This window comes from Micromys minutus (genome assembly GCF_963924665.1).
Source record: "Micromys minutus genome assembly, chromosome: 25".
NCBI lineage: Eukaryota > Metazoa > Chordata > Mammalia > Rodentia > Muridae > Micromys > Micromys minutus.
In genome coordinates, this window is record NC_137960.1 from 39108033 (window position 1) to 39133197 (window position 25165).

Genomic DNA, 25165 nt, shown 5'->3' on the forward strand with positions numbered 1-25165 from the left:
TCACCGGAGGCCTGCTGGCATGGCTGCATTTGAAGTCTGTCCTTCAGTAATGTGAAGGGAACTCACCCTGTCCTGCAGCAGAAGTCCAGCAAGTTCTCCTGTAAGCCAGGATGTGTACCCAGTGCTGTCCCTCTGCCTGCCTTCCCCTTTCTGAGGCTACAGCCTAGTGACTCTCCACAGCTTCAAGGAAATGGCACCAGATAGTAGTTGCCTTTTGTAGCTGCCTTGTCTTCTAGGTTTGTTACAGCAAGCAACAGAATTCCCTTTCTTTTCACAAGCACACACACTCACACACATGCACATACTCACCTACATACACACACTCTCACACACTCTCATGTATATACACATACACACACTCACACACACACTCTCACATATACACACACTCATACATACACTCTCACAATACACACACTCTCACACATAACTCTCACAATACACACACTCTCACACATACTCTCACACATACACACACTCTCACACATACACATACACACCCTCACACACACTCACACATACACACACACCCTCACATATATATACACACTCTCACACATACACACATATACACTCACACATACACACACACACTCTCACACATACAGTCTCACATATACACACACTCTCACACACTTTCTCTCTCACACACACACTCTCTCTCTCACACACACACCTATGTGCATGTACATCCATATATCATACTTAGTTCATCCACCCACTGTTGGACATCCATATTGCTTCTAAACCATGGCTGTTTTGGATGGTGGCTCTGTGAAAATGGGTGTGCAAATGCTGCTTTGATGTCTTATTTTTATACATACTCAGAGGTGCCTCTAATCACAAAAACACCACAGTCTGAGTGGCTGACAACAGAAGTGTATTCCTCATAGAGCCTGGTTCTGCCCAGCTCTTCTTGGGGTCCTTTGTATAGTGTCCCCACCACTCCACAGGCTGCCTTCCGCTCCAGCGTCCTGCACTTAAAGTCTGCTGCAGTTGGGACTGGTTTTGTTTTTCCTTTTGCTGCCTGTGGCTTTTGAGTGTCATAGTCCAAGAGGAGTCTTGGTCAAATCTAACACCACGAAAAGGTTCCCAGTGTTTTTCCTAGGAGTTTTGTACATTGAGGGAGATCTTACAATTAAGTCTTTGAGAATCTTTTTTTAAACATTTCTGTCTGTGTGTGTGTGCACATGTGTGTATGTGAGGCAGGGGTAGTATGCACATATCACAGTGTATGTGAGAAGGTCAGACACAACTTTTGGGAGTTGGTTCTTATCTTCCATCACACATGGGCCCCGGGGATTGAACTCCCACCATCGGGCTGGGTGGGCAAACCCTCGCACAGTTGAAACAGGTCTGCTCAGGAGAGGGAGCTGGAAGCTATCCTGGGCTACATAATGAGTTCAAGTCCAGCCTTGGCAACTAAAAGAGGCCATCTGAGAATGAAGAGTAATCAGAGGCTGTGGGTAGAATTGGGCCCAGAGCATTTGCCTGACAGCCCTACGTTCCATCCCTGGGACTGAAGACATTTAGAAAGATGTAAACTTCAGAATATGGGTTTCTCTCCCACGAAGAACTAGATCCCAGAGAAGTAAAAATGGCTGCAGTGGATATGCGGATGGCCGGGCGTGGCACACGCACTGTAGCGTTAGGCCTTCTGACCCAGGAGCACAGCTTTCTTTTACTCGAGATTTTAATTCCTGACACTGTTTTTATAATTTTGAGAATAAAACTTTTTCATGGTGTCTACATCTGCTCAGTCTGTGATAACAAAAGGCCGTGTCCAGTCAGTAAAGCACAGACTGTCCACTGCCCTGGAGGCTGCGGAGTCTAAAATCAGGGCCTGACACAGTCATGGTATGTAAACTATGTAATATATGTTATCCATGTCTAATCTATATAAACTTTACCGTATATGTACATTACATATACTGGGTGTGTGTGTGTGTGTAAGCATACGTTGCTCATGCGTAAGCATCTGTACGGATGTCATAGTGATACCTGTGGAGGTTAGGGGACATCGGTAAGGAGCCGGTCCCCTCTCATCCTGTCTTCAGGCATGTCAGCAAGTGCCTTTACCACTGAGCCATCTTGACGGCCCTCTAATTTCAACTATTTGATTTTTTCTTTCTAGTTAACGTGGCTAACAAAAGATGAATTGTGTCGATCTTTTGAAAATAAGAAAACTTTGATGATCCTTAAAGCTGTTTTGTTTCCCTTGTTTCTTGTAATAGGATTAATTCTTCTCCTGTCCCCTCCTTCTCTTTTCTGCCCCTTCTCTTTCCTCCCTTTTAAATGTAGCTTCCCCTCCTTACTGCAGCCAGTACATTTAAGTGCTGCATTTAAAAATTCCTTTTGAAAAGAGATGCTTGCAAATTTCCCAATTTTTTTTTTTTGGCTGTGTTATCTAATTTTTACATCCTTGTGGGTTTTCCCATTTTCTGTGTGCTGGTGATTTCTAGCTTCATGTCACTGTCATCAGCATGCACATCGGGGGATGTTAGTCTGTGGCCTGACTTACTCAGTCCCGGGAATAGCCCATGTGCACACAAAAGAGTGGATTGGGCTGTAACTGATGGAGTGTTGTGTGTGTGTCAGCCTCCTGTGCTGGCCAAGCCCTTTCCTTCCTCTCTGACCTTTGGTCTACTGGAAGTGGGGCATTGATGTCATGCACTGACACTGCATGGGTACATGTCCGTGTCTCTCATGATTTCTGTATTTTAGAGCTATTATAGTCCACTGTGTATGTTTGTAACCATTGAGTCTTCCTGCTGAACTGATCTGCTGGGTTCTATAGTGATACAAGTCCAATTTTCATGCTCATGACAGCTTTTGACTGACATCTGATTTCCCGGATATAACCATCTCTGTACTTGGCCTTCCATTTGTATGGAATATTAATATGTGCTCCCTTATATAGAAATATAGTCCCTTATATGCGGCATATAGATGCTTTTTAAAAAATATCCAGTTGGCTGGTTATGTCTGTGGAGCCATTTATAGGTGGCACCCTTACGGAGGGAAAGGACTTACAGTTAACCAGCTTCTACATCTCTTGTAGTCCATTGGCCCTTATTTTCTCTCTGCTTTCTTTGGGTTTCACTTTCTGTTTCTGTTTTAGAGACATGCTTTTATTATCTGTTCATTCCCTTCTGCATTCATACCAGCCATGTTTTCTTTGTGGTTACTTTGGGAAACATAGAAAACACTGTAACAATCTATTTTTAACTGGTAACAACTTTAACATAGAAAAACTGTGCCTTTATACACTTACCTGTACCTCTATTCACAATTTACACAGAGCATCCCCATTTATCTAGACATTTCTATTCATGCCTCTATCACTTGTGAACTCTGTCAGAACTCAGTGAGCTGAAGTCCCAGACTCACAATACAAATGGCTGTCATAAACTTGCTCATGTTTCCCTTTATTGAACTTTGATTTCATGTGGCCCCGTACGGGAAAGACCACTGCCTAGATGGTCCTTTGCCTTTCAGGGACGATTCTTTTGTAGGGCTGGTCTAATGGTAATAAATCCCCGTAGTTTTGGTTTATGTGGAAAACCCGTACCTCCTTTCACCTTTGGAAGCCCCTGATGGGTGCATTCTTGATTGACAGCTGTTTTCTTTTGGTATTTTTCAATGTATCATCTCTGTATGCTGCCCGGAATGGCTTCGCTGAGAAGCTACAAGCCTTATACGCTCACGGGTAATGATTTGATTCTTTTCTTTCCTTGCTTCTAGTCTTCTGTTTTGACCCCTCAATAGTTGGACTATACAGTAGTGTTTAGGCTTCCTTACTGGCTCTGTCGCTGATCTCATGTGTAGCTCACTGAGCTTCTTCAGTTCCTATATCTGTTTTCTTCCTCAGAACTGGAGTGGTAGCAAACAGGCGTCCCCGCTGGCTCTCGGGGACCTAGCAGCAGCCGCTACCTCTGCGTGTGAGCTGTGCCTAAGAGGGCACCTCCCCCAGCTGCTTATTCCCTCCACCTCTCTCCCTCCCCTCCTCATCCTCACAAAGCACTTCTCCATGCATTGCTAACTTAGTCTCTGGCTGTAGCGTATGCCAGCTATCAGTGTGCAAGGGGCAGAGGCAGGAGGTCACGCCCACTGCACAGTTACTAAAGTATCGGGCCATTTGTAGATAACTTTTAAGTTTCCCCCAATGGGTGTATCTGCTGTGGTTTGAGGGTGTCCTCCAGAAAGAAGTTGTAGACCTGGGCTGTGGGACCGAGGAGGACATGCTTGGTTCATGGGAATGGCATTCAATTAATGGGTGACCTACTTTTCACATAGGAATGGGCTCATGATCATGAAAGCTTGGGTTTTGCTTTGTTATGAGCTGAAGTAGCTTGTGGCTCTGACCAGACATGGCCATCTAGTCTTAGTCTTCCCAGCCCCCAGAATCATGAGCCCAAGTAAACCTTTTCGATGGATATGGGGTTCCATGTATTGAGCTGTAGTGATGCACAATGGCCTCCCAGCAGTCCTGAGACAGCTGCCACACTGTTCCCCACAGCTGCCACACTGTTCCCTACAGCTACCACACTGTTGCCCACAGCTGTTCCCCACAGCTGCCACACTGTTGCCCACAGCTGTTCCCCACAGCTGCCACACTGTTCCCCACAGCTGCCACACTGTTCCCAACAGCTGCCACACTGTTGCTCACAGCTGTTCCCCACAGCTGCCACACTGTTGCCCACAGCTGCCACACTGTTCCCTACAGCTGCCACATTGTTGCCCACAGCTGTTCCCCACAGCTGCCACACTGTTGCCCACAGCTGTTCCCCACAGCTGCCACACTGTTCCCTACAGCTGCCACACTGTTCCCTACAGCTGCCACACTGCTCCCCACAGCTGCCACACTGCTCCCTACCCTACTGCACTGCCTTTTAAACAGGCGTCTTCAGAACAGCTGAGCCACTGAATGCCCGTCTCCTCTGACTCAGTGTGTGGGAATCTCCATGGTTCAGAACTCAAACTCAGATTCTGCTACTAACTGTGAAGCTAAAGTATGACTTGGGAAATTAATAAAGCAAACCGTGGAAATTATTCTTTATTGAAAAATACCAATAATACTGACAGACTTCAAAAGCAATTTACTGTTCCAGAATACAAAGTACTTAGTTCATTCTTTTCAAACCTGTTTGTATCTCAAAGTTAGCATTTTTTTTTGTAAATCAAGATAGAAATATGGTAACTTGGATAAAATATTTTCCAGCTCTATTCTTTAAGGAGCTGTATACCTTCAAAGTCAGGGTCAGCAGGAGCACAGGGCAGAGCACCCGGCACACGCTGTGCAGTCGTTTACAGCAACATTTCCATTATCAGTGTTGGAAACAAAAATCCCTCACAAAACAGCTGCCCTCCAGGGTCAGAGAGTATTGGAAGACAGCACATGAAAAGACAGCCCATCTTTCTTATAACTGACACATTGGAGGAAGTCTTAAGAATGTCTCCGTAATATCATCCAACAACTGAGTTTTAAAAACTATACTGAAAGGAACAAACTTACTGCCAACGGGGTCTTGCTAACCTGTGAGTAATAATTCTATGCTCTCTTAGATGCAAGAAAAAATGCGCATGAGTTCAATTCAAAGCCACACCAAGTGTGACGTGGGCTCAGGTGGCAGCAGCGGTGGCAGCAGCACTCTGCTGGGAGAACCACGTGCTCATCCCCAGCCACAGCAGCTCCGAGCTCCGCTCCATTCCACATGTATGAACTTAGTACCCAAGTCCCAGTCTTTACACTCTGTCCTGTGACCTTGCCATCAGAGCCGTGGGGTCTGGAGAATTACCAGCTGCTGCACTGAAACAAGTTCACAGCATCTCGTACTGTCAGAAAGCAAATACCGTGGCCAGCAGCCTTTCTTGACAAGTGCTCACTGCTAGACGGCAGTGATGTCCCACAGTAAGTAGCAGACACTGTAAAATAGCAGGAATCATGGCACGTGGATTTCTGAACTCTTTTTTATCTACCATTGGTCCCGGGGCTTGGGTCCATCCCCTGCAGACTAACTGTGCTGTTCGCTCAGGATCCTTGTTAGTGCAGGAGAGGCATCAGGTCATATACCGGGTAATGGCTCTCAGAGCATACAGGAGTTCTGCTTGCATCCTAGCTTCTATAAGAAGCAGATTAACATGAACCTGAGTATGAAATACAACATCATGTAAGAGCAGGTTATAAATGGGTTTCCTGTGCATTCAGTGAACAAAAGTCCCAAATGAACAGTTATCTGTCCCTTACTGAGTGCTGGTTTCAAGATTCGCCTTGGGTGTTCGGTCCCTTACACCAACAGCACACATACACATGGCCACGCACAGCCTGTCACTCAGAGTAAGTACAATGTCAAGCACTCGGAGGTTGTCACAGTGTCTGTGGCATGACAGGATGCTGTGCGTACTCATTCACATAGACACAGCCATTGTTAGCATCTGGACGCAGAGACATGACCCTGAGGGGCCAACTGCGCGTTCCGAGTGCTACCAAAGAACTTACGTCCTTACTTGTGAGGACAATGTCTGACTTCTTTTGGGATAAGTGTCTTATTCTATTTACATTTAACCACATATCTTCCTGGGTATTTGCCATAGTTCAAAAATCTAGGCACTGATTTGTTAGGCGTCTAGAATTCTCTGCCAAACCATCAATTTCTAGAAAGATGCTTCTACCCATTTCTGCTTATACAGTTTTTAAAAGTTCTTACAAAATGTGGTCTTGGGTGGAGAGAGCTTTGCCAGTATTTCTGAGGACAGAGCAGCCTGGCCGTCTGTTCTCGCTCTCTTCTCTCTAGAGTTCCCGAGCTGCTCTGGATGGGGTTTCTCAGGTTGTTGATGATGGAGTGGGTTTGAGGGGAGGACAGTAACAGTACTGCAAATGACAGAGCCAATGGCAGCCACATGAGCACGCACCTTCTCAGAGTGCTTGAACTGTCTCCAGAAGCCATCGTACATTCTTTTGGTAACCTTCTCAGGAGTGCACACAACAGTTTTGATATAAACCTTAAAGCTACGATCCAGCAGCTGGTTAATTTCACCATAGTCATAGTCGTCGTATCTGTTGAGAGATGTAGCAATGAGCCACCTACTGTCGGATGCACTGGTCTCGTCTACTAGCAGTGCACAGATGTGAATGCACAGATGTGAATGCACACTCTCCTTACAGTTGGCAATGCTGACCCCACAGCACTGGCTACCACGGAACTGCATATCGCAGCCTCACACAGAGCCGTGCCGAAACCAGCTCTGAACAGAGCGCAGATTAGTGCTGACAGTAAGAATTTACATTTATTGCTGGTACTATTAGATATCATAAAATGGTAATTTACTTGTGTAATAGGTGTGTGGAGCAAGAGGCCAGCAGGTGTTACTTTAGGAGAGGCTGAGAAGTCTGCACACTGCAATGTCTGTTTCGATCATGGGTTTCAGATCACAAATATGGATAAATTTGTGTGATCACAAATTGTGCTTTCAGTGGAAAGGAGACAAAGCTCTTGGCAAAGCTGGTCCTAACCCTATGCAGGAGGCCAAAGTGTAGGCGCTGATTGATCGGGCTCATCTCCTATCCTCCTCTCCAAGTCAGCTGCCACCTGTCAACCCTTACCTCTGCCTCACCTGGCTAGCTGGGGCGGGGGAGGCCCAAGCTGTGATAAAGTGGGTCTGTGAAGCTCAAGAACTTGAAAAATAAGCTGAGTGTGTGTGTGTGTGAGTGTGAGTGTGTGTGAATGTGTGTGTGAGTGAGTGTGAGTGTGTGTGAGTGTGTGTGAGTGTGTGTGAGTGTGTGTGTGTGAGTGAGTGTGAGTGTGTATGTGTGAATGAGTGTGTGTGTGTGAGTGTGAGTGTGTGAATGTGTGTGAGTGTGTGTGTGAGTGAGTGTGAGTGTGTGAGTGTGTGTGTGTGTGTGAGTGTGTGTGAGTATGTGTGAATGAGTGTGTGTGAGTGAGTGTGTGTGTGAGTGTGTGAGTATGTGTGTGAGTGTGTGTAAGTGAGTGTGTGTGTGTGTGAGTGAGTGTGTGTGTGAGTGAGTGTGTGTGTGTGAGTGAGTGTGTGTGTGAGTGAGTATGTGTGTGTGTGTGTGTGTGTGCTCATGCGCTCGCGATGCAGGCACCTAAGACTTTTGTGTAGAGGAAGTGTCTTTATAAATGCTAAGAGAACAGACTGACCGTATTCCGAACATGCAGTGGATATAGTTCCAGATAGCCCGTCTGAGCATTGAGGTATCAACATCCTTGTGCATTGCCATGGTATTGTAAGTAAGATTGTAAGCAATGTGAAATTTCTCGTCGATTAACTGTCCCACATCTGGATAAAGACGATTCACCAGAGAATAGCCGTGGTCTTCCCAGCAGTAGTCCTAAACACAAGGACAAGAGTTACTATGAGAGTTAAAGTGTGCAAACAGCTCCGTGTCCACAGTGCTGCAGTGTGAGCACCAGCAGCCAGGGTCTCCCCAGTGAGTGTGAGCCTCAGTCTCCCTGACACCACAGTCTGCTCCCAGTGTCCACACTGGACCGTGAGAAACGCTATGGACTGCAATTGGGCTGTTTAAGCCACAGATCTCCTCTCTCTGAGCTTTCCTCCTAGCTTCCAGGGACAACATGCATTCAGCTCTCCATCACTGTAGACATTTAAATGTTTCTCAAATTTTGTGAATTTCCAACCCAGCTGTGGTAGCTAATACCCACTGTTCTAGTACTTAGAAAGATGAGTCAGAGAGCCCACAACTTAGAGCCTATCCTGGCCTGCGTAACATGAATATGAAGAACAATGCATCCCTCCCTCACCCCTCCTTGTCCTCTCCCTTCTGATGTCCACCCCGATCAAGCAGGCCTTCCAACTCTAATATAAACCCTCCTTGGCACTGCAAGCCTTCAAACAACTCCTGAGCCCTGCTGACTTGTACTTCTCTCTGCTGTTTCCTAAAACATGCACGCTGACACTGTGCTCTAACACTTGGATGCTACTGTAAACTGCATGGTGTTTAAGGTACGTCACCAGCTTAAGATCTCTGCCTCCTGATGGAAGCAGGAGGCCTGTGCGCAGCTCTCAGTACAGTCTCTCAGCCTTCACTGGACAGCTACACTGAGAATGACTGACTTCCAACTCTTCTGCTTATGATGGAAGCCCGGGCCCCTGTGGTACCTGAGGAAACCCACCCAGCACTGAGCCACATTCTCAGATGCCACACTCTAGTCTCTCTCCATAAAACTCAGTCCACAATAACCCCTCTCATTCTGAATTTATTGTACTTCATGACAGCTCAGCTCTGAGCACCTAAATTCTGTCCTTTTAAACAGTATTTTAGTTTGGGTGGGGGCAAAGAAGCAAAAAAGTCTTTAAAGTTCAACTAGTTTCATAAATCTAATAGGTATTACTTAGCACTGGCCTATAACAATACCTGGGCAAGTTGGGAGTCATAGTCCCAGCGTTTGGTATTTACTTAAACACTGAGCAATACATTCACTACACACTAAGCTATAGCATGGCTCTGGTGAACAGAAAAGCCTGCGTGATTAAGAGCAAAAGGGACAGTCTATAATTGCTGCTAGTGACGAATCCTCAGCTTTGACTCTGGCCAGAGGAAAGGGCTGCTGCTGCTGCTGCTCTGAAGAAGCGTTTGCTGAGCACTGGACAGGGTTCTCAGGTCCAGGTGGCATTTTCACACACACGTTACACTGAGAGGTTTGTTTTTCAAACACATCACACTGAGAGGTTTGTTTTTTTTTTTTTATACACACATCACACTGAGTGGTTTGTTTTTTTTTTTTAAATACACACATAACACTGAGAGGTTTGTTTTTTACACACACATCACACTGAGAGGTTTCTTTTTCACACATCACCAAGAGGTTTCTTTTTCACACACACACATCACACTGAGAGGTTTCTTTACACACACATCACACTGAGAGGTTTGTTTTTCACACACATCACACTGAGAGGTTTCTTTTTCACACACACATCACACTAAAAGGTCTCATTTTGTTATACACGTTGCAATTTTACCTGAACACGAAATGTTGGAACATGCATCCCGTGTCTGGAGAAATCCTTGTAGCCATAACTAGTGTCCTCAAAGTGCCGAGACACATCTCTTGCTGGTGCAACTTCATCATCATCTAGAATGATTTTTTTTAAAAAAAAAAGTCTTTTAAAAGTCTTTGAAAACAAGATAAAATTCATCTTACCCGGGAAGGAGAAATGTAAGAAGCAGTTTTGAGAGTAAATAAGAGACAAGGACCAGAACAGTCTGTAGCACCATTTCATGTATCCCAGACTGGCCTCAACCAGTCATGCAGCTAAGAGGAGCTTGAACTTTCTTATCTTTTGTCCTCCATCTTCTGAGTGCTAAATTATAGGCATGTGCCACCATGCCTGGCTTATGTGGTGTTAAGGATGAACCCAGGGCTTTGTGAATGCTGAGGAGTCTACTACACCCCACTGCAATAAAGTGTTAACACAAACACACTGTACTTATCACAACACACTGTAGTAAACACAACTCTCTGATAAGATAAACATTCACGGAATTCTGCTCTCACTTGTCTTTGATTGACTCTTCTCTCTCTGTCTTTCTGCCATATTTTATATATTTAAGGATCTCAAAAGCATCGACTTTAACTTACTGCCCCTCTTGGCTAATAGTCAAGATAACTAAATCAGTGCTGGGCTGGTGGGATGGCTCAGTGGGGGAAGGTACTTGCCAACAAGCCCAATACCGAGTTTACTCTGATGACCCACTGGGGAGGAAAGAACTGGGTGCAGACACTGTCTTTGACCCCCACAAGCATCTGTGGCACATTCATCCTGCCTGTCCACGTCCAACAACAGCATTTAGAAGACAAGTGGAGAGTGGCAGTGTATCAAGTGACCTGCTGCTCACATGTCCACCCCCCTCAGCTGCCGCCCTTATGAATTATGTGTAGGGAGGAAAGCCCTTGCAATAGCTTTCCTGAGAGACACACCTTTAAAGATGTGTTGAAATTCTTCAAAAAAAAAAGGTGGGCTTGTGGGCTGGAGAGATGGCTCAGCAGTTAAGAGCACTGGCTGCTCTTCCAGAGGTCCTGAGTTCAATTCCCAGCAACCACACAGTGGCTCACAACCATCTGTGATGAGATCTGATGCCACCTTCTGGTGTGTCTGAAGACAGATACCGTGTACTTACATATAATAAATAAATAAATCTTAAAGAAAAGTTAGGCTTGTAAGATAAACTATATTGACATGTTCTGGTTGTTCTTACCTGAAGAGAAGACAAACATGCTGTCTCTCTTTTCCATTTCAAACCGCGATGCCATCTCCTCCTGGCTGGCCTCCTCCTCCTCCCGACATTCCTGTAACTGCTTCATCTTCTCCATGAGAGCTTCAACCTCAAAGAAGGCATCAGTTACCTAAGAAGAGAGAGAATACTTTATTTTACATATGGCAGGCACAGAAGGAAATTCATAAATTTCATTAAGTCTGTCTCATAAGAATCTTTATCTTACCAGAATATGGTAAAAAACATTTTCATATAATATTAATGTATATTAATAAGTGTGATTGTTTAGCCTATTAGGTAAAGATATTTAAAATTTGAGATATGAGAAAAGTATCTCAACAAATTATAATGCCTTCTACTCTTATAAAATAACATAGTAACTACACTATCTTAAAGATTAAAACTTAACAATTTAAAGCAGAATTAAAAATTGAGAATTTAAATAAGTGCACAGAGTAGACTGTCAACACGTCTATCATTTTTAAAATAGTCATTGTTCTATTTATACAGTTTACCAATTAAAAAATGAGACATGTCCTCAGATGGCTGGGCTGACTACAGGGTCTTTTCCAGAATGCTGGGGCTGCCACCGGAGCAGCAGAGTGAGGACTGATTCCCACTCCCATCACATGAGTGTATCCTTATTCTAAGTCCTGGGTCACATCTATGGAATACAGACTTCATGAAAGAAGTCTTAAAATTCCAAATATAAACATTTAAATACTAAAGTGATGGTTTCCTTCATGAATTTCATTTCTTTTGCTGAGAATGTTCCTTCTGTCTATCTGTTTGAGATGCAGGGTCTCACGTAGATCAGGCTGGCCTCTAGCCATGTGGTGAAGCTGAGGATGAACCTGTGCTTTGGACTCACCTCCTGAGTGCTGAGATTCCAAGTGTGCAACTGTGCATGCAAAGCAAGCACTCTACCAGCACCCAGGAGTGCGCTGAGCCCTTGGTCACTGCATCCTGACCTGCACTCATTGGTCCTTCAGTGTCACCTCCCCCCCCCCCCCCCCCCCGTTCCCAGTCACCGCACACAGTACTCTCCTCTAGCGCACCAAATGCAAGCTGTTATGTGCACATGATGCTGAACAGAGCCTGCCTCCCAGGAAAAAATCTCTAAGGGTCAGCGGCTTGCTTAGTTTACTAGAACACATAAGTCTGTTGTCAAGATAATTCTGTATTAAGAAATTTTATATTTTATATGATATATGGCAGAAATTATGGTAACATATCCCACACTCCACCCTTTCTCTAGTAATCTGTGATAGGAAGTGTTTCTATGTGGAACCTGACACACAGCTCTTTCCTGTCTCTAAGAGACAGTCAGAAACCAACCCCAAAACAATGAGCCAAAAAGGAACTCTGCAACACATACTAGCTTTACTTTTTCTTTCTTGTGTTTTACCGAGATAAAGTCTCATGTAGCTGAAGCTGGCCTCACACTTGCTATACACAGTTCATGATGCCCTCGGATTCCTGATGCTCTGTCTCCACCTCCCCGGTGTTGGGATACAGGGCACCAGACTATGCATCATGTTTATCCAGGTATCTTGCTCACTAACTAATTCACTAAGATAAATTCCTCAGATTTTAATTGTTTTTAGGAAAGATAATTCTTGGTAAATTATATTGAAACTTTTTAAAGAAAAGGAAAAACAAAGTATGATTCTTTTGCTACTTAACTAATCTGCAAAAGTTGGGATGGTTTTTAAAAAGTTCAGACCACCACCACCACCACCACCGTCATTATCTGAGAAAGTCTCAGTATGTAGCTAAAGCTTTGAAATCAGTATGTAACATGGCTGGCTCCAAATTTGCAATCTTGTAAGGTGGGTGTAGTGGTGCATGTCTTTAATCCCAGATCTAAGGAGGCAGAGGCAGTTGAATCTCTGTGAGTTCAAGGCCGGCCTATTCTCCACTCTGGGGTTCCACCCTCACGTGCTAAGATGGCTGCCTACCGTGTCTAGCAGCGTTCAGTACTGAGATGCTAACACTGTATGTGGACACGCTCTTCATCTGCTCTTCAAACCATTTCCATCTAAACGTGTACGTTTAGATGCACCTGAAGAACAGGGTCCGGCAGCTCACTGCCCAGCGTCATCAGTGTGAACTGTACACTTCTAAAAGATGCAAATTAAAATCTGGACATATGGAGCTGATGAATTAGAAAAATAAAACCTCCAATGTTTTTCCTGTTATCTGTTATCTCCTAACAGAAAACAACCAAAAAAAAAAAAAAAGTAGAAACTTTACCAGGGAAAGTAAGAAACCAAAGCTCAGTACCCTAGCAATTGACATGCAATCTCTCAGCCATGAGAACCTCCAAGCTTTGGTAAATAATTGGTAAGCACATGGAGCCCAGTGGTTAGCCTTGGGACCTGTCGGAATGGTGCTGTGGTCCATTCTGACAGCCATGTTTCCTCATGGGAATCTCACTGAGTCTAAATGGTAAACAACACACACTGAAGCTGGCACTCAAATTCTTCAGGGGCATTTGAGACCTTATCACAAGAACTTTACGTTTTATAGGAAACATAAAAGAACCAACTCAGAGAAGCCTGATAACTTCCCCAGCATCGACCATATACACCAAAGTCTGTCAGTCTGCACACACCTGCCTGTTTCCAGGCACTAGTGATGTGAGGAACTTAAAACCACTGTATACAAGAATTCAAGTTACAGAAAAATTCAACTTGTGGGCCACTGAAACTGGTTCACTTGGTAAGGATGCTTACACTGAAAGCCTGTGACCAACTTTGATCCTTGAAACCCACGTAAAGGGGAAAGGAGAGAACCAATTCCAAAATGTTGATCTTACCCACCCACGCAGGCATGCACACTTTTTAATGAAAATAAAATCAAATTGTTCTGACTCATTTTGAAGGACTAACAAAACAGAAGCTAGAAATAAAAATGTCTTAGTCACTTTTCTGTTGCTGTGAAGAGACACCATGACCACAGTATCCCACAGAAGAATGCATTTAACTGGAAACTTGCATCTAGCTTCAGAGTTAGTCCACTGATGTTGGGAGCCGTTTGTGCTGCACCCAAAGATGGTGCCAGCTTCCCGCCAATGATTCATCAAACAGAGCCGTTGTCCAGCTAGAAGGACATAGTACGCATGTACTACACGCGTCACAGCCCGCTCTCCGGGCATGCTAATGAGATACTGGAGGGTGTACCAATCAGGTAGCATATATAAGCAGTGCATTTTCCTTCCACGTGGTCCCCTGATCAAGAGTACTGTACAATAAAAGTTGTTCGCAGAAGAATCCTGTTGTCGCACGTTGTTCTTGCTGGCGGGACGTGGGGCGCGTGACACACTATCATCATGGTGGGACATGCAGCAGGTAGGCAGGCTTAGAACTTCTATCCCAACTCACAAGCAGAAGGCAACGAGAGCTGCTGGGAATGGTGTGGGTGTGGGTGAAACCTCAAAGCCCGCCCTCAGTGACACACTTCCTGCCAACAAGCCCACAGCTCCTCACCCTTCCCAAACAGTTCCACCATCTGGGAACCAAACATGCATATCTATGAGCCTATGGAGGCCATTCTCATTCAAACTCTCAGTGTTTTAACAAATGTACACTCAGCAGTTATCATTTTGTTATAGATTCTACGTCTGTACAAAATTAAGCATGAAAATAAGGGAAAAATTAGGAGATAAAAGTTGATTTAACTTTCAAAAAGCCAGCCTTTTTCTGAAGAGGAGGAAGAGGAAGAAGAGGAAGAAAGAACATGGCTGCTGCTGGCAGGAAACCTCCTCTATCAGGGCCACTATTTTAAGCATTTCCTTATCATAGCTGTGGATACTCAGTATGAGCTGGTCCTGTTTGGCTCACAGACCTGAAATGACATGAGGGGACCGTCCCAGAAGGGTCCACAGTTTTGTATAGCCCTTAGTGTTTAGACTAGTGGTGGGCATTGAAGGTAGAAATAAATTCACCCTTTAAAACGAGACCTAACATCTCTATAGACCTGACGGGTTTCTAGCAGGCTGCAGGAAGCACTTGCAGTAACTAGTCTCACAGCCAAGCAGACACTTACCGGAGCATTTCCTGCAGAGTTGACTTGCATCTCCTCCACACTGTGATTGCCATTTGTAATGTCACAGATGCAGTAGTTACCAACAGAAGGCGGTCTGAAGGTGTGGCCACCATCACAGTGAATCTCTGGACTAATTCCACAGCCAAATGTGAAGGAGGCCAGAGAGTGGTAGTGTGTGAGCAGAACCACGGCGTGGACCAGCTCCGCGAGAGACCAGCTGTGCTCCTCGGCTTTCAGAAGCCCCTGGTTTGTGAAAATGTGAATCTGAGATGTGCTGGTTATAAACAGTTCATTTCAGCAATTTAAAGATGACTGAAAACAGGACTAGACACTATACAAAGCCAGGTTAAGATTACAATCTAAAATACATAAAACCTGTAACTTGTTAAATTTTATTAAAACTATATCCTGAAATATAGGCTAACTTCTATTAATACACTGTCAAGTTGAATCTCAAATAATTGATTTAATATGTAAGATAATTCTGTTTTGATTACAACCACTTGCTGTTTTTTAGATGTTGAATAACGGATGAATCTTCTCAGTGGAAATGTAAAGAGTTTATGTTAAAGTGAACACCAGTGTTGCAAATGTCTGTTTTTGATTTTTTTCAGGCCTCTTAAAGGAATTTTAAAAGACAATGGCTTTGGCTTGAGCAATTTCATTCTAAAGATTCTTAAGTCCTTGATTTTGTGTCAAACAGTAATGTATAAATCTTACAATTTGTCAAATTCTGTGTCCCAGGTGCTTATAGTATTTATCTCTTTTATAGTCACGTGTGTTTTTCCTTGACAATCTAATAGGTACTGTATTAATCATATCCAAATTTTATACCTTCTTGACAATTTCTTCTATTATAATAGAAGAAAATTCTATTTTGTTTAAAATGTTTAAAATGTTCCAGAACATGGATGGATAAGACCAAAAATATATTTTAAGGGTTTCTATCATGTGGTATACATTTCCAGAGAAAGTTAACTTTTTTTTGACCTCTACAGTCAGAAGGAAACAGTTGAAGATGTCATCTACAAATAAAGATAAAGAGATGGCACTTCACGTCTATGAGAGGAGCTGAACCCTGAAACGCTGACCAAGGGGCAGAGGTGTAGGCAGCAGACACACCACAGGGACTGCGCTCTGGAAGACTTTCTGTCTTACACTGCACACCAACTCACTGCAACCCAGTAGTCATGCACCTAGCTCTTTACCCAAATAAGCTGAGAACTTCTGACCACACAAACATTTACATGTGAATTAAACAATTTTATTCATATCAGATCAAAGTTGGTAATAATCAGGAGGCCCCTTAAGTAGAAAAATGGGAGTGTCATTGAGCAATAAAAACAAATGATCTATGAAGTCATTTAAAAAGATAAGAACCAGAAGAGGTAGCTCAGATCTGTAATTCCAGAGGGTGAGGCAGGAGATCAAAAGTTCAAGGCCAGACTTGACTACATAGCAAGTTCTAAGCCAGCCTTGAAATAGCAAGACTATCTCTGAACACACACACACACACACACACACACACACACACACACCACATCACATAAAGCACAGGCTGTCTCTGAAAACAAAAAATACATGAGCAAGAATAAATAACTTCACATGCATACTGCTAAATGGAAGTCAGCCTGCAAGTTCTGTACTATACAGCATTAACTATGTAACAGTCTGGAAATGATACACTGGAGATATAATCAGAACCCAGCGGTCGTGGGGCTCAGGAGAAAGCACAACACAGTGAATACTTAGTCTTTTGCATTGTGCAGTAATAACGTCACATACTTACGAAGAGCACTGTGGACTTTAGTCAACAGCAGTGTCATCAACATTGGCTCATTACTTACAAGTGAATGTACCACACAAAGTCCAGATGATAACAGCATAAAGTCGTGTGTCTGGGGATTTCGATATGACTTCCCTTTCTTTTTCTGCCTTCCCTCCTTTTTCTTCCTTTTGATTTTTTGAGACTCAGGCCACACAAGCCAGCTTCAAACTCACTATGCAGCTGATGGTAACCTTGAACCTTGGATCTCCTCTCCTTCTTTCTTTCCTTCCTTCCTTCCTACTTGTCTTCCTCCCTGCCTTCTCTCCTTCCTTTCTTCTCCCTTCCTTCCTTTTGTCCACCTACCCACCCACCCACCTACCCATCCATCCATCCATCCATCTATGGACCCACCCACCCACCTCCCAGTGTGGGGATAATAGGAATATCCCAGCAAGCCCAGTCTCTGCAGCAGGAGATGAAGCCAGGGCTTTGGGCTTGACTGCCCCATCCTTCTATCCAGTTCTTGTACAGACCCCAAACTGTTCTGAAAATCACTACCACTTTAAACATTGCGACACTGGACATACCTACCTCAATGTGTTCTTTGGTAATAAGCCAAGGCCTATGGGCTAGCACTTTGTTAAGTTCCCCTAAATTTTGTAGTTTTTGAGGAGCATTCTCTAAGCCATTGAGCCACTTGGGGTCCCCACCGACGTGAAGGAAGTCGCTGACGTGGAGATTCACCAGGTAGGAACACTGGTGCCTTGCTGCCGCCTTCACAGAAGATAAAAGACAGTGCAGTTGTGTTAAACGTTCCCACGATTACCAATCTGTTTTCTTTACAACAAACAAAATAGATATTTTTTGGTTATTCAGTTTACATTTTCCAGACTACAGAAATACAGAAATTTAAAAAATCCAATATAACACAGAAAACACCTCATAAAATTTTCAGGAACAAAATATTGCTTAACAAATAAACTTTAGAAATGCTGCCTCTATGCCAGCTTTCAGAAGACCCTCAGACTAAGAAGCAGTTTCAATGAAGCACGTAAATTACTCATACTGGGGAGGCAGAGGCAGGAGGACCAGATACTCATGGTCACCCGCTGATATATAGCAAGTCTGAGGCCAGTCTAGGCTACACATAAACTTTTGCTGGGGAAGGAGGGAGGGTAGTGGGGGAAAGGGAGGGAGGGAGGGATCTCTAACATCTTACATTTTACTCTAACCTCTAAGATGGGAGTGGCTCTGGTGCAGCAGGAAGGCTCAGTGGGGAAAGGCACCAGCCACCAAGCCTGACAACCCGAGTCTAATCTCATGGTGAAGGAGAGAACCAACTCCTTCAAGTTGTCTCTGATGCATGCACGCACGCGCGCGCGCGCGCACGCGCGTGTGCACACACACACACACACACACACACACACACACATCACAATTTTTTTTTTAAAGAAATGGTTCTTAGTATTGTATAAAACTACTTCTAGTGGTATTTTTTTTTTTTTTTGTTATATTTGAAAACATACTTATTTAAAGCCAGGGAAGATAGAAGCTATCTAATTATATGCTATTACAAATCAGAATATGATTACAAGCCAGAAAATAATATAAGTATCCTTGTGTCAAAAGCATTAATCCTCCTAAAGAAATAAAAAATAAACAAAACGAACTTTTCACTGGATGTTTACAAACCATGATTCCAATGTAGTGCCGATAATGGAGGGGCAAAGGCCCGTCCATTTGCAGTAGGTAGTGTTGAGTCTTCAAGAAACTTTCTAAATATTGTGGATGGAAAACCATCACCAATGTAATGTTATCCAAACGACCCAAAGCAGCAAAAGAGTCTGCAAATAACGTGTGCGTCTCTGCGTCTTCACTGCCCACTTGCAGCATCTGTAGAGAGAGGAGAAGTACATTCACACATGTTACATACTGAAGTCCATTCACACACGTTATACACTGAAGTCCATTCACACATGTTACATACTGAAGTCCATTCACACATGTTATATACTGAAGTCCATTCACACATGTTATATACTGAAGTCCGTTCACACATGTTATATACTGAAGTCCATTCACACATGTTACATACTGAAGTACATTCACACATGTTACATACTGAAGTCCATTCACACATGTTACGTACATTCACACGTTATACACTGAAGTCCATTCACACATGTTACATACTGAAGTCCATTCACACATGTTATATACTGAAGTCCATTCACACATGTTACATACTAAAGTCCATTCACACATGTTACATACTGAAGTCCATTCACACATGTTATATACTGAAGTCCATTCACACATGTTACATACTGAAGTACATTCATACATGTTATACACTGAAGTACATTCACACATATTATATATTGGCGTTGAAGAAAATATGACTCTGTTGCATTGTTCCATTTAAAAGTAGGTTAAATTCTACAGAGAGGAGTTATGAATTTAAACTTCAGCAAAGCTGAAGAATAGTCCCACTATATGGTGGGAAATAACAAAGGCTGAACTGAACGTTAAAGGATCTGGATATGATTCGTGCAGACTCGACAAGAACCTAGACCAAGAAGCAGATTTAGACTGTTAAATGCCCAGAGTTTGCCAGCAGACATTAAAACCTTTCCTTATAACACGATTCTCGCTTAATGAGAGTCACGGTTAATAGTAAGGACTTAGGACAATAAAGCACAGAAGCTTCTCCCTCTGTAGCACAAAAGGTCCAGTGTAGCACTGCCACCAACAAGACTGAGTCCCTCTCTTCCAAGTATCCCTAAGCAAGATGTAAATGTAAGCAGGTGGAGGGCAAGTCACCAACAAGTCTCAGTTATATTTGATTAAATACAGATGCTTAAAATGCATCATGAAATCCTAGAAATCAATGTGACTGTGACAGCTTTCTAATCCCATGAACCCACTGCCAAAGCGTGACTAACTCTGAGTAACTGTGTAAAACATGTTGTTGACCAGCAATCATTCAGATGCCAAGATGTGGGTCATAAAAATGTTTCCTTAAAAGCAGGCAGTTCACTGTGTACTTTAAAACAGCGCACCTCTTTCTCTGGGATGAACCTGCTTGGTCCGTGTCCTAGTGGCCGAGGGATTCTGATTCCGAGTTCCTAGAAAAGAAATGACACCATCTCAGACCTCCAGCAGTAAACAGCACAAACGGAGGCTAAAGGAGCAAGAGGAAAAGCCGCCAGTGCAAACAGACGGGCTCGCTACAGTCGCCGTGTCACGGTTACACATACACAACAGCTCCTCTATTTGCATCACACAGTTGACACCTTCTAATATGACTCTGACTAAAGACAATAAAACCTGTTTCACTGAAACCAGAGTTTTGCATAAAGCTCTTGGCAGAGAGTCCGGAACAGAAAGTTCAGCACAGTGATACAAAACAAGACCAGTGTGCTCGCATATCTAAGTCAACAAAAGCATCACTCTCTGTCAGGAAGTAAAAACAGCAATACCTCTGTATAGACATCTTAAAGCATCATTACCTAAGCCATCATTACTGTACTGATAAAACACCTCAAAGCAAGCAGAAAGTGAAAAGGGGCATGCTCTCTGTGGCTGAGTGAAAACACGTCAGGAAAACCAAGGCTGTGCTTGTTTACCGCCTTGTTAGCGTTCTGCCTTTTGACACAATCTAGAATTCTCTCTCTTATACCAACAGAGCAGCACAGTAACAGGGACAGAGGACTGATTGTTAGTGCTTTTGACATAATATCAAAATGACCGTAATAAAACTTTTGAGGGCAATCAATCCATTATCACTTTTAAGCTGTAAAATACAATAAAGTAAATAAAAATAAAATAAATACAACTGAAGATAAATTCTTATTTGTAAAATTATGTTATATACAAATACTATTTTTGTTTAAAAAGAGGAGCACTTTTGGGATGGAGACAGAGCCTGCAGCCAAGCATAGAACTTGACCTCCAGCCCCAGTCCCCACATTCTAGATGGAGAGAACCTACTTCTATGGCTGCTCTCAGACAAATAGAAACGCTGTTTATACTGTCCTTACTGCTTCTGAAAGTTCATTATAAAAAACAGGTATTTCCGATTTGTGTTCTTTGTGTGTACACTACATGTCTGTGTATGCATGCCTGTGTGTGTGTGTGTGTGTGTGTGTGTGTGTGTGTGTGTGAATATGGGAGAGCATGTATTGTGTGGCCCTTATGGAGGTCAGAGGACAACAGGATCTCTTGTTTGTGCACTGTGTGTGCCAGGCTAGCTGGCTCTTAGGCTTCTGGGGGATTCTTTCCCCTTCCATGTTCCTGTAGGCCTATGGGATTTTACATGGGTTCCCAGGATGTGAACTTAGGTCCTCACATTTGTGTGGTTAGTGGTTTTACCCACTGAGCTATCTCTCCAAACTAACTGCTTTGCTATGGAGAGAAAACTGTGAAGGAACAGAGTGAATTAAAAAACTTTGTTCTGAGCAAATGAAAGCCTTTTGAATATAATACATTTGTAAAGATCAGACAGGACTAGGAATGCGGCTTAGTTGGAAGAGTACTTGTTTACAACTGTAATCCCAGCACTTGGCATGTGGAAGCAGGAGGATTCTAAGTTCAAAGTCATCCTCAGTCAAGCAGCAAGTTCTGCCCCTACCCTTCCCCTGAAACAGCAAGCAGGATAAGAGAATCTTTAGTGGAAGAATCCCAGGTAGACTACTTGCCAACGGAATCCGTGATACCTCAGCTTTATTGCAGTCATTAAGTCAAATCTTACTGGGCAGTGGTAGCTTCTTGCTGTGATTAGTCCACACTCATACTGAAGATAGTGTGCAATACTTTACTCATCAGAAGTGACACTCACTAGTCTGTCCATGTATGTGTCTACGTTTGAACAGTGTGCAGTAAGTTCCAGAAGGGAAAAATGTTCCTCTTGAAACAAATGTAGCTATTCATATAAAACAATGACCCCTTTAGTCTAACTTCTTAACTCTGACCAAACTATATATGAGTTAAAATTCACTGGGAAGAAGTACAAAGCTGAGGCTCATTTCTTCTTTTTAATCTCACTCAGAAAAAGATGAAGTCAAATTATATTTTAATCTACAATAAATCAGAGTTAAACATGAAAACAAAACAAAAAAAATCATACTACCAAGTGCTCACATATGCAGTGGCATATACCCGCTAATGATACAGAACCTGAAGTCAGCATTAAAGACCAATAACTCTGGTAAGAAAACAGACTCGCATGAGGGGAAGAGTGCAGAGTCAAAGATGGACAGAAAACTCGAGAGACTGCAAAGGGTCAGAGACAGTTCCAAGGAAAGGAAGTGAGAAGGACTGAAACCACGCTCTCGACTGCTAAAACAACAGCAGCAGCAGCAGAGGACTGTTTGAAAAGTTCAACATGAGCAGCAACCCTGCTGTCCTGCAGAACAATGCAGCAGAACATATGTTAGGGTGGGGTGTAGAGAAAGGAAGTAGACACACACGTGTACTTCTGGATACTATTTCTTTAAATGATACCAGATCAACATCTATTTGGCCTTCAAACATACAGGTTGAATTATATTATTCTGGTTTTGTTTCTATACTAAATAGGCTATATACCAAATTGTTATAAAATAGTAATTTTATAATTCCTGTAAGGTAGCCATGAATGCTTCATAAAACAGAATGTGAAGAGCATGGGGACACGAGTCTTTAATCTCTGTACTCCATAAGTTCCAGGCTAGCCTGGTCTACACAGTGATTTCCAGATCAGCCATATTAAAGCTAAATAGGAGGAGCCCGTTTAAAAGCAAACAAACGACAGGCTGGAGAGATGGGTGCGTGGTAAGAGCATTTGTGCTGCTCCCCTAAAGGCCCTGGGTACTCACACGGCAGCTCACACCTGACGAGAGCTCCCATCGCTCTTTAGCCACGTTTAGTGGCCGTGCTGGCACCAGTTTCTACTTCCTCCTAATTCTTCCTAATTCTAATGGCCAAGGGAGTGTCCCTGATCCCTTTAAATATATTTTCTTCAAGGGTAAAATACTTAAAAACATGTTAAGAAAAAGTAAGACAAAGAATAAAGTCATAAGAGGGGGGGACAAGTGTCCCCTGGGTGGGTTAGATGCCCAATGCACAGTACTTGACAGTGTTTCTACTGATTCTATGACACCCAGGACAGTCACTCCAGTATTCATTACCAGACAGTTCCCAGAGAACCTGAGAGACTGAGGTCGTGCATCTCATAAAAGCAGAGAGAAATGATGAGAGAAGAGATGGGAAGGTCAGAGGTGACAGTCAAGTCTGCCTCAGTGAAGGCTGATCAAGACCGAGAAATGAGAAGCATGGTTCCTTCTCCTCCGAATCAAGTGACTGTACTCTCCTTGTTTGGAAGCGAGGCTAAAGAGATGTTACCCCCATCCCAGCTAACAGATTAGGTACATGACAGATATAAGAGCCATGAACTACTCTACTTAATTTTATGCCACTCAGAAAACAAAGGGGCTAGTCATCTGGGGCGTCCCTGAGGAGCTGACTATATCCCAGTGAGTGGCTCTACCCAGCCTCTCTCCCAGCACACACACTGACCTGAGAAAGTGAACAGGTGACAGTTTTCTCACAGGACCTGTTCTTACTCAAGCTTGCATGGGGACTCATTTTGGAAGAGTCCCGAAGCACACACTGGGACGATGGCCAGCTCAGTGGAGAGAGCTGTCCCTGCATGTGTAGGCCCTATGGTTGATCCCAAGCATGACCAAGTAAGTGTCTCTATGCATCATCTGAGAAAAAATGACAGACCAGGTAAGAAGGTTTGGGCCAAAATAAGAACTTCTGTTAGTGAGTTTGTAATTCGCATCAGAGCACTTAAATTCTTATGTCTAGGGTGTAAGTAATTTATAAATGATGAGGAAGATACAGCAGCAACAGTACCACATCTACCTCATGATATGTAACAGAAGAGTTTACCAAGCTTGTGAGGGTGTGCATGTGTGTGCACTCATACACACACCAGAAAGGTCTGAGAATCAAACTGTTTTTTAGTTTTCTGCTTATTCCTTAACTGATATAAAGAGGAAAAGATATAGAGCTAATAATGGGAATAAAGAAATTAAGAGCAACATAGAAGGAACCAAGTACCGGTCTAAGTACTAGTATCTACAAACAAGGAACATGTAATTTATGACACTGAAATCTACAAAATGTATGTCTTTTATAATCTTTATGAAAGAGAAGCCAATGTCTTTAATGCTTTCTCAGTGTGAAAGCCCAACTCAAAATGAATGCATTTTCTAACTTCCTGTGCAGGCTACTTCAAGTATTCTCCCCTCTGTAGTTGTGAGAATTCAATTAGACGCTGAGCAAATCTTACAGTCCAGATTCTAGGAGGCAGACCTGCCAAGAATAAATGGCCTCGCTGAACTCAGATGCAGATGTTAATCAGCATAAACCTCACAGGTTCTCCATGAAGGCGTGGCTGGAAAAACTAACATGAGAACTAGGACTCCCCAGCCATCAACAACACTAACGCCAATATCTGAAAGCAATGACCACAACCAAAGCAACCCGACCCTCACCACTGTACAACACTGCCAATGAGCGTGGACAGCACACGGGAACAGTACGTACCGTGGCACTGTGGACCCACAGGCTTTGCTCATGGACAGGCCTTTACCAGTCTCCAGAATGACTGACTGACCACAAATGAGAACCAAAGAATTGCTGAGGTATCAGTCTGCCTACTTGAAAATTAGGTAAAAATAAGCAAACTGTTTGAAGCATTTTTTCTTTGTCCACTTGATGCATTAAAAAAAGCCCATCTAGATATTTTAGTCTATGACTTATAACATTGATGCCAATCTTGCTTTTAGTAAAATTTACACAAGTAGAAAGTATATTTCAACAAGGCAAAGAAAGCAAACCATTTTATAGAAAATAAAATTCTAATCCCAACCCCCCATCTTGGGAGAACCCTTGTTGATCTAGCATTTTGTGGACATTTTAACATTCAAATATTTCAGAAGAATTGAGGAGTGAGAAGTGTTGTTTTTATTTAGAGTGCTTGAACTACAGCAAAATTGTACTAAATTTCTTGTCATTAACACTGCTATGCTATTTAA

General features: G+C 43.2%; 1 protein-coding gene across 3 annotated transcripts in view; it reads right to left on the minus strand.

Moving 5' to 3' along the window:
* Positions 1 to 5050: 5050 nt before the first annotated feature.
* Positions 5051 to 25165, minus strand: part of SESN1 (sestrin 1) — an 87719-nt gene continuing 67604 nt past the window's right edge. For 2 of the 3 annotated variants that reach the window (XM_080937863.1, XM_080937865.1), the window contains exons 2-10: positions 20141 to 20206; positions 18771 to 18971; positions 17670 to 17852; positions 15311 to 15553; positions 11243 to 11390; positions 10006 to 10118; positions 8163 to 8353; positions 6913 to 7057; positions 5051 to 6147 (exon numbers count right to left, since the gene is read on the minus strand). In XM_080937863.1, the coding sequence (XP_080793989.1) occupies positions 6061 to 6147; positions 6913 to 7057; positions 8163 to 8353; positions 10006 to 10118; positions 11243 to 11390; positions 15311 to 15553; positions 17670 to 17852; positions 18771 to 18971; positions 20141 to 20206 (1377 nt within the window). In that variant the 3' untranslated portion in view covers positions 5051 to 6060. The remainder of the gene's footprint in view (positions 6148 to 6912; positions 7058 to 8162; positions 8354 to 10005; positions 10119 to 11242; positions 11391 to 15310; positions 15554 to 17669; positions 17853 to 18770; positions 18972 to 20140; positions 20207 to 25165) is intronic. The other variant, XM_080937864.1, reaches the window with a different exon arrangement.